Raw genomic sequence first — 15,040 nt, 5'->3', positions numbered from 1 at the left:
TAGTCACCCCCAAATCTCCACCTCTTCTGGACCTGGGCAACTAATCTGCTGTCTCTATGAATTCACCTGTTCTGGATGTTTCACGTAAATGGAATCGCACAGCACGTGGCCTTCTGTGTCTGATTTCTTTCACTGAGCGTCGTGTTTTCAGAGCTCATCCATATTCTAACGTGTATCAGTCCTTCATTCTTTTTTGTGGCTGAATAATATTCCATTGTTTGTATGGACCACGTCTGGTTTATCCACTCATCTGTGATTGACATTTGTGTGTTTCTGGTTTTTTTCCATTATGAATAATGCTGCTGTGAACAAGTTTTTGTTGGAACAGCTGTTTTCAGTTGTCTTGGGTATCGTGGAATTGCTGGGTCATGTGGTTTGGCTGAGTTTTGTGTTTAAGTTTTTGAGAAGCTGCCAAACCATTGACCACGGTGGCCGCACCATTTTGCATTCCCACCGGGAATGGACCAGGGTTCCAGTTTCTCCACGTCTTCACCAACACTTATTTTTCTTTCTTCTTTTAATTGCCGCTAGTGGGTGTGAAGTGGTGTCTCACCGTGGCTTTAGTTCGTATTTCCCTAATGGCTAATGCTTTTATTTAAGCATCTTTTTACGTGCTTATCGGAGACATGTCTGTTCTAGACCTTTGCCCACATTTTAATTGGGTCATTTTGTGGTTGAGTTGTGAGAGTCCTTTACAATATTCTGGGTGTAAGACCCTTATCAGCAATATGATCTGCAAATATATTCTTCCATTCTGTGGTTTGTCTGCTCACTTTCTTGATAGTGTCCTTGGATGTACAGAAGTTTTTGATTTTGCTGAAGTCCAGTTTATCTCGTTAGAAAGTTTTTATTTTTTGTTTTGTTTTCTGTGCTTTTGGTGTCACGTCTAAGAATCCATTGCCAAATCCAAGGTCATGGAGATAACCTTACTTTACATGATTACCTCATGTTTACTCTATGGGTTTTATAGTTTTGGTTCTTACCTTTAGTTCTTTGATCCCTTTTGATTGTTTTGTCTTTGGTGGGGGATAATTAGGTTTTATTTATTTTTTGATGGAGGTACTGAGGCTTGAACCTAGGACTTCATGCATGCTAAGCACGTGCTCTACCACTGAGCTATACCCTCCCCCCACCTTTGATCCCTTTTGAGTTGACTTTTGTAAAGGCTGTGAGGTGAGCGTCTAGCTTCATTCTTTCACACGTGGCTGTCCACTTCTCCCAGCGCCGTTTGTTGAAAAGACTATTCTTTCTCTATTGAATGGTCTTCACACCCTTGTTGAAAATCAATTGAAAAAAAAGAAAAACGAAAAAGGAAATCAATCGACCCCAGATGTATGGGTTTATTTCTGGACTCTCAGTTCTACCTCCCTGAGCTGTCTGTCTGTCCTACCCCGACGCTGCACTGTTTTGGTTACTGTAACTTTGTAATAAGTTTTGAAATGGGGACTTGCGAATCTTCCAACTTTGCACTTCTTTTTCAAGGTTGTTTGGGTTATTTGGGGTCCCTTGCAACGCCATATCGATTTTAAGATCAACTTCCCCATTTTGAAAAGGCAGCTGGAAGCTTGACAGAATTGTAGTTGCAGTTGTGTTGAGTCTGTAGACCAGTTAGGAGAGCGTGGCCATCTTAACACTACATCCTCCCGTCTGTGAACAGAGGGCGTCTTTCTGTTTGTTTAGGCCTTTAATTTCTTTCAACAATGCTTTATCGTTTTTCTCAGCATACAAGCATTTCACCCCCTTGGTTAACTTTATTCCTAGATATTTTATTCTCTTTGATACTACTGTGAACAGGGTTGTTTTCATACTTGCATTTTCATATTGTTCCTCACTTAGAAATAAAATTGATTTCCGTCTGTGGATCTTGTCTCCTGCCACTCTGGTGCTGACAGTTTATTAGTGGATTCTACAGGATTTCCTATATTTAAAATCACGTTGGGGAGGGTACACCTCAGTGGTAGAGCAGCTGCTCAGCATGCACAAGGTCCTGGGTTCAATCCCCAGTGCCTCCGTTTAAAAAAAAAAAAGGTCATGTTATCCGAAAATAGAGGTGGTTTTATTTCTTCCTTTCCCATTTGGATCCCTTTTATGTCTTACTGCGGCCCGGCGCCCCGGCTGGAACTTCCAGTGCAATGCTGGATAGCAGTGGGGAGAGTGGCCATTCGCAGCAGTGGTCAGGGGAGGTGATGGGCAAAGCAGGATCCCCCTCACTCCTGAACTTGACTCTGGGGAAGCGGTCCAGCCGCGCTTTCTGAACGCGTCCAGCCTGCTTCTGCGCACGTGTCTCTGAGGTCTTCATGTCCGCTGGCTGTTGAGGTGATTCCCCCAGCAGAAGGAGGCATTTTCCATGGCAAGTCAGGGCCGGATGTGGTGGGAGCCGCCCCTGGCTGATGTCTCTTCCTTTGTATATGCCTGCCGCAGCAGCTCACCTCCTGGCCTCTGCGAGGTCCGGGACTCGTGTCAGAAGCCCTCGCAGCTTCATAAACATTCGGGAGTTTATGTCTGTGATCGTCCAGTGGTCCCGGGGCTGCGCCTCCTGATGGCAGGGCTGGGGTCCTGGCCCATGGGTAATCCCCAAAGCCTCCAGCTGGGAGACCCTGGGCTTTGCGACAGGTCGGGCTGGCAGGGAGGTCAGTGCCACCAACTGTCCTCGGAGCTTGTGATCATCCATCTTCCCAGCACAGATCAAGGCAGGGCACAGCGGGCGGTCATTACGCTGGCTTTGCTCACACCTGAACTTAAGCAAGGCTGAGTATTCGCGTTAAAGCTCAGCTGCCAGGGGTGACGGTGTGGCTCCACCCACTGCTGGTGCCCGATGGGCTCCTGGCTCCTCCCCACGCGGCGAAGTAACGCTCCTGCCGAGGCTCTAACCGCCCCCACCCGCCACCCTGCCTGCGTCCAGCCTGGTTTCCACCCTGGTTTCCACCCTGTAGGCATGCGATTCTTTATTTGGATATTAATAAAAAAAAAAACCTTGGCTGATGCTAACCATCTGATTTCCCTTTTTTTTTTTTTCTTTCCGTTTTGTTTTGTTTCTGCGCACATTTTCTTTAGCTTGAAATGGCGATTGAAAACCTCCAAAAAAGTGAAGGGGTCACATCACACAAAAGCGGTTTACTCAACAGCCATGTAAGTGTGTGTCGACCTGCTGGTCTGCCCTGCCCTGCTTGCACCTTCAAAGGCATTTTAAAGACAAACAGAAAGCAAGAGACGACACCTTTAAAGTGCCCACAAGGGGAGGGGGGAGATCAACCTAGAATTCTAGCAAAAATATCCTTCCACAGTGAAGGGAGATGGCTAGGGGACCGCAGTGCTTGGCGTCCAGAACCTCCTGCCCACTGATGAAAAGCATTATAAATAGATTTGTGCTCAAACAAGCAGCAACCAAACACTGACACAGGGTTGGGGAGGCCACAAAGATTCTTAGTTAATTTCCTGCTGTCAGCTCTTTGGGGTAAAAAAGATGGTAATCTGAGAAAAGTGCAAAGCAACTAATCCCTCTGAATTTAGCTGCGTAAAATGTTTCTCCGATGGGGAAGCCGTGATCAATCGGAGGCCCCAGGCCGGGCAGGGATCCTGCCTCCAGGTGGGCCACCTTGTGGGGCAGGAGGGGCCTGTAGGAGGTGAGGCTCAGAGGCTCCGCCTCCAGGGCAGACGGGAAGGGAGAACAGGGGTCTCTGCACTGCCTGCCCTCTGCCCTTCACGCCTCCAGATGCTCTCAGGCCGGCTTTCCACATAACTGAAATTGGCCCGGCATCTTGAACTCAGGGAGTGCTTCTGACAGCACTGAGGCGGGGACTGGACACTCTCTTGTGAGTTGAAACATTAAGAAGAAGCCCCCTTTAGCCGAACACGACCCCAACTGCGACCCCATCAAGGCTTTCATTCAGACGGACGTTCAAAATGAGGTTCTGGCCGAAAGGCAGTGATTCGAGGGGACAGAAGCCCTGCCAGGGAATTCTGGGCTGTGGGGTTGGCACAGGCGTGGCCGGCAGCTCCAGCCCACGGCTGAGCCTCTGAGGGCTGGTCCCCTGGGGGAGAGCAGGCAGGGCAGGTCGTGTCCCCTCTGGTCCATCCTGGCCAGGCCACGTCACCCTGTGGGCAGGGCTGGGGAGGGGAAACTGTAGCCTTAGACTCAGAGCCCAGGGTGTAGAAAGCCTGCAGGACGGCGGTCCCTGCTCTGGGGACCAGGGTTCAGCTCTGAGCTGCAGCCCGTGGGGCCAGGCGCTGGGGCAGCCCCAGGGGAGGGGAAAGCGGGTGGAGGAAGGCAGGGTAGGGCGCCAGCCCCAGGCAGGCAGCCGGCCTGGGGCAGTTTAAAATGTCTGTGGGAAACGCTTGGGCTGCTGCCTCCACTGCAGGGGTGCCACTGGCTTTCTAACACTTCTCCTCTGGACGGCGGACTTGCCTTGGCTGCTTCCCAACAATGGCTGGCGTTCCTGAGCAGGAAGAACCCCCGTGTCTGTTCTCTCCCTGGCAGGGTGGCGTTGAGTTGTTTTTCTTCCACTGGGACCTGGGAGAAGTGGGATCTGAGGCTGGGGACTTGGAGTCAGAGAGGACAGAAGTAAGATCTGTGTAAGGACTCGACCCTACTCACCAGCGCAAAACCCGCCTGGAGTTTGTCTTGGCACGTGTGACAGGGGTGGCCTGGCTACAGGCGATGGTGTGTCCTGCAGACCCCTTCATGGTCCTGGCCAGCCAAGATCTCTAGGACCGGTGTCACCAGCTGTGGCCCCGGCTCCTCTGCCAGCCCAGCCCGGGAGGTTGGCCAGTGCCTTCCAGACCCAGCTGACGTCCTGGTAACCCCAAGCTCCCCAGGCTGCCCTCGGGGCTCGGACCTGGAGGTCTGTGTGTTTAAAGGACCTTCCAGCCTATTGTGGAAGCCCCCCGCTCCCCGTAGGAGGAGGTGGTCCTCAAGCTGTCTCTAAAACAGGGGGAGAGTGCAACTGGGTGGCAGAAATAACTGTTTTAGAGGCAAAGGAGCTCATGCTGGGGATGGAGACACTGTCGCCCACCCGCATCCCTGCTCGCGGGCCAGGCCCCCCGCCAGGGCTGCCCCTCTGCTGTCCCCCAGATCCCATCTGGAGAGGCCCTATCATGGTTTGTGGGAGGTGGCCTCTGCCTCCTAAATAAACTATCATTTCCAACCCCTGGGAGAAGGGCCTGCTTTAAATGAATTGTATTCAGGTTATACGACTTTTTTTAAAATCAGGAAATACCAGCAGTCAAAGATCACTTAGCCTTCAGGTAGGGGTGTGAGGACAAAGCCATGCCCCGCAGATGGGTGGGGCTTGGCCAGAGCTGGCAGCTTACAAGTTGCTCCAAATTCTTGTGGCAGTGTGCTGTTTCTTGGAGTCTCCCCGACCCCTTACCGCCTCGCTGACCCCGCCTGGGCTTCTGAACCTTGTGGGCCTCTCCCCTCAAATCCCTCCTGGGTGTCCACCGGCTGGCCTGGAGGGGCTGCTGAACACGCATGTCCAGGGCGGAGCCCCGACACCCCCCTGCCAAGAACCCCTGGGCCTCCCACCATCTTCCCAGCTCAGCCAGGGCAGCGCCGTCCTTCTGGGAGCTCACCCTTGCCTCCCCTCCTCCTCCCACAGCCCCCCGCCAAATGCTCCTTGACCTCACTTTCAGAACCATCCAGAGTCAGACCACTTCTCTCACCTCAGCACAGCCACAGCCTCCCCGCCCTGGCCCCGCCCTGTCGCTCCTGTGCGTCGTTGTGGCCACCGCCTAGCCAGCCCTCGTCCAGCAGAGTGGTCCTACTAAGACCCAAGTCAGGCCCCGCCCCTCCCCTGCCCTCAGCCCTCCAGGGCTCCCACCTCCCTGGGGGTAAAAGCCCACGTCCTCCCCGCGGCCCACAGAGCCCTGCATGACCTGCCCCATCCCCTCCCTGCCCTCCCCTCCTCCCTCTCTCCCCCTCGCTCACTCTGCTCCAGCCTCACGTCTCCTCACTGTTCCTCGGACATACCAGGCTCATGCCTACCCCAGGGCCTTTGCAGGTGCCTGAAACACCTCCCTCAAGCTCCCTCCCTCAGCTCCTTCACACCTTTGCTCATCCTGTCACTTTCTCCGTGGGCCCCACCCCCGCCCCCTCAGGACACTGCATCCCCCCCAGCCCCCTCCCACCCTCGCTGCAGCTCCCAGCCCCCTCTCCTGGGTTTTCCTCTAACACTCAGCACCAGCTCTCATTCCGTGCACTTCACTTATTTACCGTGGGTTTCCCCCCACCACGAGAATGGACATTTCTGTATGGCAGGGGGCTTCTGTCTGTTTCGTTCACAGTTGTCTCTCCAGCGCCCAGAGCAGGCGGTGGATAGATGGAAACAGCAGGTTCAAAGCTGGATTATGGGGGCAGAGTAACGTAGAAGCGCAGAAGGGCTGGCGCTGCTCGGATGATACTGCGCCAGCCAATCAGGGGCCAGGGTCAGGCACGTTTGCCCCAAACAGTGGAAGCAAATATCCTGAGAGATGAAGGGGCTGGGCAGGTGGGCGAGTCTGGCCCTCAAGACCCTGCCTCCCGTTTGTAGGTTAGAGGGACAAGTGTCCACCGGCCCTGTGCCACCAGGGATGTTGAGGTTTGCTTTTTTTCCCCTTAAAAGGAGGGATTTGATCGTTTTCATTGAGAAGAATGCAGTCCTGACAGATCACCAATGTGGATAAATACGTGCTTTTTACTGGAAAAAGTTCTGTTTATTCGTGTTTGTGTGGACATAGAATTGGTGCAAATATCAGCAGACAGAAGTTGCTGCAGTGTCACTCAGAGTCCGCCCTCCCCTGTGCTGCATGGAGGGCCTGGGGCCCGAGGTCGGGGCGCCGCGGGCGAGGCGGGCGCTGTGCGGTGGGGTGACTGGGCCTCTGGAGTCCGGCATCCCTGACGCGGACGCTCAGCCAGGCGCCGGCCCCCGGAAGCGCACGGTGTGCGGCGCAGACCCCGCTGTGGCTCGCTCGGCCTGCTGGCAAGGCCCCAACCTTCCTGGAGCCCATAAACCTTCGTCCAGCTCCAGTCTGTCTCCCTTCCGGGTAACCTCTCGATGCCAGAGAGGGAGGAAGTGAACCAGTTATTCCTTTGGAGGCTGCTGGCGGCGTCAGCTCTCACTTAGGAGGAAGCCAGCCACCCATCCTTAGTGTCAGTGTCCGCGCCATCACCCGACAGGCCTGCTTTTCATTTCAGTCTCGGGGTTTGGCGGAGGTGTTGAGGAGCAGAAGCGGTCGTGTTTCCCAGACCTTCCTGTTCACGTCCAGCCAGTTGTGGGGCGCGCTGGATGGGGTCTTAGCCTCCACCGCTTGGGGCCTGGTCCAGGGCCCTTCCAGGCCACCGCCCATGGGACCTGGCCTCAGCCCTGTGGCCTGAGGACCCGCCTGCCTGACTCACCAGCCGGCTCAGCCCCTGAGATGTTTGAGCCCTGGTCCCAGCTTCTCCTGCCCACGGAGGGCTCCCAGAGAAACAGCCTGTGCTCTCCAGCTAGGGCGGCCGAGAGAGGAAGCACCGCTAGCTTCTGAACCTGGAGGCTCCCCTCGTGGTGGGGTCCCTGCCACTCTCCAGGCCCCTCCTCCTCTTGGTCAGCATTTCTCGAAGCATCCTTATAGGGCGCAAACATGGGTAGCCCCGCTCTGTCTCTGCTCCCTGGAGCCCCCATTCCAGCAGGGAGATGGGTCCGCTCCAGACAGGGAGTGCTCTGGAAAACCTGGGAGCTCAGGGGCCAGCAGATACCAGCCCTCCCCAACCTGGCTTCCAAACCAGTTGAAGGTAAATGGAAGGGTGGCAATTATCCCAAGTGGCTGGTGGAGCAGGGGGCCCCACGCCAGCGTGAAGCAGGCCGAGCAAGCGTCCACCGAAGAGGCCCAGTGCCTCTGTGCCGCCCGCGCCCTCCTTCCTCACTTCCCAGCCCCGTGAGCCCCTCAGCCCCAGAGTCAAGGCAGGGAGGGGTGGTCAGGGTGGCCTGGGCTGGGGGAGGGGTGCAGAGGGGTGGGGCCGTGCCGTGTGCTAGGATTAGGCCGTCACTAACTTCACAGTTAAGATTCGGTTTACAGCATCAAGAGAGAGCGAGGGGTCAGGACAAGTGGGGCCAAGGAGACGGCGCCTAAAGGTGGGACCGCTGGGTGGGAGCGAAGCCTTGGAGAGAGAAGGTGGTGCTCTGCCACCTTCGTGCAAAAAATAAGCATTTAAGGAAAGTTTGAAAATTAAATATCTGGGTGATTTGATGGAAAGTAAAAAACCGCCATGTTCTTTCCCAAAGGGGGCAGCTGAAGGGCTCTTTCCTGTTTCCCCTGGGCTCTGGCTGCTGCCCCCTCTTCCCCATGCCCCCGTTGTAGTTGTCCCTCCTTCACCCTCTGGTGGGGCGGGACCCGCTGCGAGGTCACAGGAACAGACAAGGAGACAGCTGTCCCATGGACTCACAGTCCTCGGGAACAGCATGGACGCCAGGGCTGCAGGAGGCAGGCGTCGTGGTGACAGGAGGCTCGATGGCCCCTGGTTCAAACCCACTACTCGGATAAGCAGGAGCAGGGCTGGTCCCCTCAGCGGGAGGTCTGAGCACAAAACCTGACCTTTCGGTCTTGTTCCGTTTCCGTCTGTTTTCCTCTGTCAGGAGCACAGGGACTGCGGCGATGCTAGCTTAACGCAGGCGCGGTCCTGGTGGGCTACCGAGTCTTCTTTAATCTTCCTCTCTCTCCGGGGTTCAGATTACCTCCATTCCCACAGGTTTAGGAAACATTTGGTGTTTCAGCGGCGTGCGGGGCGGGACATGTGCGCGCTCTGACGATTAGGAAGGCAGGACCTAAGTTCTCCCATCACAGGCAGGCTTTTATAAGTTAAGTCCGGGAGACTGAAAATCTGGCTGAAAGTGGAAGGAATCAATAAGCGAGTGGCAAGAAGCTATCTGTTCGTTAAGGAGCCCCAAGTCTCTTGAACCCCGATCAGGGCAGTGGAGGTGAGTTCCCTCACGGCGTTAGTGGAAAGCACCTGATTGTCTCCGTGCGGCCGCGTGAGCGTCTGGTGTTTCTCTTTACCAGCTCCAGTGGCTCTTGGATAACTATGAAACCGCGGAAGGGGTCAGCCTGCCCAGGAGTTCTCTCTACAACCACTACCTTCGGCACTGCCAGGAGCACAAGCTGGACCCCGTGAACGCTGCCTCCTTCGGGAAGCTGATCCGCTCCGTGTTTATGGGCCTGAGGACACGGCGGCTGGGCACCAGGTGGGTAGGTGGGGGGGGGGGGGGTCCGGCGGCCCCCAGGCCCGCCCGCTCTCTTCCTTGTCATGGAAATCCAGCTGCGGGAGACGTGAGCTTCCCGCTCCTGCCACGTCCGGGTGCCCTTGCCTCCGTCCGGGTGAACCCGGAGTGGCCCTGAATTGGCGGCAGCCACACGTGGGCTGCGGTGGCTTCTCTCCTGGCGACAGACACAGGCTTCCCACTCTCTCTTCATCTGAAATTTTCCACAATAAACAGGCGTTTTCAAAAGCCACCCCTGGATGTTCTAGTAGAGTTGGATTTACTATTTCTTGGTGCTTTTTGCTGTGCCTACACCGGTCCAACAGCAGCTGCCCTTGGCCGACAACCAGGAAACATCACGGGCCATAAACTTGCCCTGTGGGTGTCAGGGTCCTCCTGAGCCCTCTCAGAAGCGGGCATCCTGTGTGTTTTAAAGGACGGGGTGCAGAGAGTTCTCTGCCACCTTGGGATCCTTGACTGAGGACGTCCTTATAGAACATGGTCGGACAGATCACGAAACGGAGGCAGGAGGGGAGCCCCTGGTCCCTGGGGACACGGCCTCTGCTGCCTGGGTGCCTCCCCCTCCAGAGGGTTCCAGATGCTGCCTTCAGGGTTGGGGCTCGGCTCCTCGCACCGGCTCGGCTCACACCTCAGCCGGGAAGGACCTGGGCTCCCCAGCTTGTCCCCGTTGCCAGCTTGGGAGAAACAACGGTGCACAAGTGGGGTGTTTGCACAGCTGCACGTCTGTTACCCAGGGCTTCTCCCCTGAGGAGCCCCTGACCTGTTTTCTCACCGAAATTGTTCAAAGCGCTTTGTTCATCTTCTATGATGGACTAGGGTAGTGTTTCCCAGACTGTGGTGATAATGGTCGTAATAATAATTAGACCATGCTGGGTTAAGCAGAGTTGAACTGGTTCTTCCAGGACTTCTCAGAGCCTTTATCACACTGAAATGCGAGAGGGAAATGTCCCAGAGGGGGAAGTCATTACCAAATTTCCTGAAGCTCTCTGACCCGGGGATGGCCCGTGATTGTTTCCCACGCGGTCCAGGGAACATGGCCCCGAAAGCCCAGGGTGGAGGGCACGGACAGAGCACCTGTCTGGTCATTCAGGACGTCCGCAGAGAGCTGACCCTGGGTGCTTGGTTTCCAGGGGCAACTCCAAGTACCATTACTACGGGATCCGTCTGAAGCCAGACTCGCCCCTGAGCCGGCTGCAGGAGGACACGCAGTACATGGCCATGCGGCAGCAGCCCGCACCCCAGAAGCCGAGGTGGGTGCGCGGCCGGGGGGCGCCTCTCGGCCACCAGACACACCCTGCGGTGGGGAAGGCAGACTCCCCTCCCCCCAGGGTCAGTGCCCCAGGAGAGCCCAGAGCTCACGGGTACTTGGTGTGGAGTGAGGCCGGCAGGACACGAGGGGCTGGGGGTGTGGCCTCCTCCGGCCACAGAGTTTGCAAATCTGCCTCTTTTCCAGACGTATATAGACATTTTGTAAGAGCAGTTTTAGGGTCACAGCGAAAGTCGGTGGGAAGTGCAGCGCTTTCCCACAAGCCCCCCGTCCCCACCATTTGTTACAGTCGATGAACCTGCGTCGACACTTCATTGTCGCCCCGAGTCCGTAGCTGACATTAGGGCTCGCTCTCCGTGCTGTTCGTTCTCCGGGCCTGAACAGAGGTGTAACGACTCTCACCCACTGGTACGGGGTCGTACAGAGTAGGTCACTGCCCTCGAAATCCTCTGTGAGGACCCGCCAGCCTTTGGCAACCACTGATCTTTTTTTCTATCTCCATAGTTTTGCCTTTTCCAGAAGGCAAATCACAGATCTTTTAGAATCACAGATCTTTCAATTTTTTTCAGCCACACAGAGGAAAGAGAAGGAACACTGAACATAACCCTGGAAGTCAGGAGAAAGAAGCTGCTGTAGTTCAGTTGCTGCTTTTTCCTGACCTTTGGGTCTGATGGCTAGAAAGGCCTGGTCATTTTCTGGAATGTTCTCTCCATGCATTACAGACCTACTCAGCTTTTAAGGCAGGAATCAGCAGATTTTTTCTAGAAAGGGTCAGAGGGCACATGTCTTTGGCTCTGCAGGCAGACTCTGTCTGTGGAGACCCCTCACAGACCATCTGCACACCAGTGGGTGCGGCCATGCACCAAAAAAATTTTTTCAAAACAAGGGACAGAGCTGGGCCTCTGCAGCCCTAGCGGGAGACGCCTGGCTCAGGGCCCCACTCGGAGGTCATCTCTCTGGCCCCTTCCTGTCACCTCTCCTGCCCTTACCTGTCCTCGGCCCCTCTCCAGGGTCCATTCTGCCCCAGGGCAGGGACCGCACGCCCCTCACCTCCACGTGGCCCCTTCATGCCTCGGCCGAGCTGTGTGGCTAAAACTCATTTTAGCTGCTCTGAAGTATCCCGGTGACTCCCAACCACATGGGAGTTGGCAGTCACGGGAGACAATCTCTGGAACGTTCTCCAGGATCAGCAGTCCATCCTGGACCTGCTTGTCCTCAGACAAGGACTCCACAGCTTTCATTGTTGGGTTCGGGCCCCTGCAAACCCCTGTGAGTCTACACACCCAGCAGATTTAGATGCACGTTTCAAGACAGGCTTGTGCCACCGACACTCGGAGCCACCCCCCTGCCCCTGTCAGGCCGTCCACGTGCGTCTGGGCAGCAGCCCTCCTCTCCCACAGCGGGCCTGGCCCCACCGCCTGCGGGGAAGGGCATCCCCCGGGGCCGGCCCTCTGCGCTCGGAGCAGCACGTTGCTCGGGAAGCCCTCCCCTGTTACATCGTCAGTTTGCTGCCTGGACAGACGGCCCACTGCTGTCTGGCTCGGGGCAAAACGAAAGTCTCAGAATTTCCTTTGGGGTCATACAATAGTGAGATGTTCATGACTCTGGGTAAAGAAGTTCACTTGTCTTCTGAGAGAGGCGTTAGAACACACACATCAAAAAGCAACCCAAGTGTCCATCAGCGGATGAACAGATAAACAAATGTAGTCCAAGCGCACACGGGAGCATCACCCAGCCCTAAAAAGCAAGGAGGTTCTGACACTTGCTACAACGTGCGTGAACTTTGAGGACATGATGCTCAGTGAGGGAAGCCAGCCACAGAAGGACAAGTGTTGTCCCTCCCCTAGGGAGGTCCCTGGCGGAGCCAGATTCACAGAGACAGAAAGTGGATGGTGGGGTCAGGGGCTGGGGGCGGGGGGCAGCGTGTAACAGGGACAGAGTTTCGGTTTGGGAAGATAAAGTTCTGGAGCTGGCTGGTGGTTCCCCAGCAATGTGAACGTGCTTAAAGCCAGGGAACTGTACACTTAAAAATGGGTAAGATGGCAAATTGTATGTCTTCTACTTGACCCCAAGTTTTAGAAAATTACATGTACACCCCCCACAAACCAAGTCCTGCTCAGCCCTCTGCTCCCTGGGCTCCTTCCGGGCAGCGCTGCGGGGGGGCTCATGGGGACACGCGTGTTCCTGACCAGGTACCGGCCAGCCCAGAAGATGGACAGCCTCGGGGACAGCAGCTCACATGGCAGCCTGCACAGCACACCGGAGCAGGCCATGGCGGCCCAGAGCCAGCAGCACCAGCAGTACATCGGTGAGCCCCCTGCAAAGGCTCGGGGCCGCCGGGCGCCGCCGGGGGTGGGTTCCGGCCCCCGCAGTGTCCAAAAGGGATGCGGTAGACAGTTTACTTGTATGACACCTGTTCAATGGCAGAGAAAGTTCTAGATAAGCCTTCTTTGTGGAATCCCTGAGATTTAAGAATAATCAGCATATGCCCCCAAAATTAATGTATGAAGCGACCATGAGAACAGTTAGTACATAAAATGAAATGCCCATCAGAAAAAAGACGACGGGCACTTGCAGCCCAGCCCGTCCCCTCCCGGTGCCCCGACGCAGGGCGGCCTGGCCCTCCTCCCTGGGGGAGCCCCTCCCCGGCCGGCACCGCCTTGACCCAGACCCTGCCGCCGGGATGCCCAGGGAAGCTCACACACGCTGACATCCGCGGCCTGCGTGTCTTAGAGTCTGTCTTCTGAGCCCCGACAGAACCCTCTGTGTTAGGTGTTCTGGAGAGGGTGTCACCGCCCCAGCACCCCCCGTGTTGGGGGATGGGTCGCACGCTGGGTGCCAGGCCCCGTGCTCCGTGTGTGGGTGTATTTAACATTACCGGGAGTTGACGGTGGTGTCCTGACCCCGTACCTGAGAAAACCAAGGCTTGAAAGTTGTGTGGCCTCGAGTGGGAGCCGAGACTCTGCCTCCGCTGTCGCGAGGTCCCCCAGCCCACCCTCCTGCTGGCCGGCTTCTGCCTGTGCGCCCTCCGTGGCTCTGCTGATCAGCTCACTTTTCTCCCCCAGATGTGTCCCACGTCTTCCCGGAGTTCCCAGCGCCCGACCTGGGCAGCGTCCTGCTGCAGGAGAGCATCACGCTGCACGATGTCAAAGCCCTGCAGCTGGTCTACCGGCGGCACTGCGAGGTGACCGCCCCCAGCCCCTCTTCCCACCCCCTAGCCTGGGCCTGGGGCTCCGTGGGCACCTCGGTGCACCTCCGCCAGGCCTTGGTGGTCAGCTGCATGCAGTCAGAGCCAGAACATCACCTGTGTCCCTCAGGCCGTGACAGGGGAGACAGGACTGGCGCCTCCTCCCTCTGCAAGGAGCAGATGGGAACTCTGCTCTGAACCAGGGCCCCTTCGTTCACTCTCATCCCCTCCCGGGGTCTCTCTGGGTTTGGAAAGGCCCCCCGCAGCCTGGATCCCGGCCGCTCACCCAGCGTGTTCTGACGCGTGGTGTGCGCACACTCGTGTTTAACCAGCTGCTTTGATTCCCAGGCAACTTTAGATGTCGTGATGAACCTCCAGTTTCACTACATCGAGAAGCTGTGGCTTTCCTTCTGGAATTCTAAAGCCCCCTCCGGCGACGGCCCTGCCTCCCTCCCCGCCAGGTAGCACCCGTTGTCCCCCAGACAGGCCTTGTTCACAGGCCGGGTTTACCCTGCGGACCGTCGCCTGCTGACACCCACACTGTGGCCCACAGACAAGCACTCCCACTTCCCAAGAACTGGCACTCAGACCCCCTCAGGCCCGTGTGGTCTTCACACCAAGTTGATTTGTGACTCATATGGCATGTCCCCTGTTTTTTGTTTTTTGGGTGTTTTTTTATTTTTTTATTTTTGAGTGGAGGCACTGGGGATTGAACCCAGGACCCTGTGAGTGCTAAGCACGTGCTCTACAACTGAGCTCGACCCTCCAACCCCCATCCACTTTTTCCAGCACGAGGAACTTAGGGGTGATCATGGGGTGGGGGGCTGGCCTGCCACAAGGGTCCCCCCAGCCCTGCATGGGCGGTCCTGCAGCCTCACTCAGCTTGTTCCACAAAAGCTGGTGCCTCCTGCAGCTCTGCGGGCCCCAGACAGGCGGCCAGCTGCCAGGCCGAGGCTCATCTGTGTCCCTCAGTGCCACTCATTCCCCCGCAGTGACGAGGAGCCAGAAGGCGCCGTCCTCCCGAAGGACAAGCTGGTGTCTCTGTGCAAATGCGACCCCGTCCTCAGGTGGATGAGGACCTGTGACCACATCCTGTACCAGGCGCTGGTGGAGATCCTCATCCCCGACGTGCTGCGGCCGGTGCCCAGTAAGCAGCCTGCGCTGGCGCGGCTGGGCTGGGGGTCGGGGGTGCCGGCGCTGCAGGGGTCCCAGGACCTCCCCAGAGGAGACTCCCAGAGGCGCCAAGGTCTCGGGACAGCCCTCCCCCGCCAGCAACATCGGGTTGACCTGACGCCGAGCTCAGCTTCCTCCCAGCACTGCGACTCTTCAGCAGGAAAGAGCAGGTCCTATTTACTC

General features: G+C 56.7%; 1 protein-coding gene across 7 annotated transcripts in view; it reads left to right on the top strand.

Annotated features, from left to right (window-relative positions):
* Positions 1 to 15,040, top strand: part of RFX2 (regulatory factor X2) — an 86,416-nt gene that overhangs the window by 62,317 nt on the left and 9,059 nt on the right. For 6 of the 7 annotated variants that reach the window (XM_064479802.1, XM_031437049.2, XM_064479805.1 and 3 more), the window contains 7 exons: positions 3,055 to 3,129; positions 9,013 to 9,194; positions 10,361 to 10,480; positions 12,690 to 12,805; positions 13,563 to 13,681; positions 14,033 to 14,145; positions 14,677 to 14,831. In XM_064479802.1, the coding sequence (XP_064335872.1) occupies positions 3,055 to 3,129; positions 9,013 to 9,194; positions 10,361 to 10,480; positions 12,690 to 12,805; positions 13,563 to 13,681; positions 14,033 to 14,145; positions 14,677 to 14,831 (880 nt within the window). The remainder of the gene's footprint in view (positions 1 to 3,054; positions 3,130 to 9,012; positions 9,195 to 10,360; positions 10,481 to 12,689; positions 12,806 to 13,562; positions 13,682 to 14,032; positions 14,146 to 14,676; positions 14,832 to 15,040) is intronic. The other variant, XM_031437050.2, reaches the window with a different exon arrangement.

Source organism: Camelus dromedarius, chromosome 27 (assembly GCF_036321535.1).
Source record: "Camelus dromedarius isolate mCamDro1 chromosome 27, mCamDro1.pat, whole genome shotgun sequence".
Classification (NCBI taxonomy): Eukaryota; Metazoa; Chordata; class Mammalia; order Artiodactyla; family Camelidae; genus Camelus; species Camelus dromedarius.
This window is presented reverse-complemented; position numbering and strand designations above follow the sequence as displayed.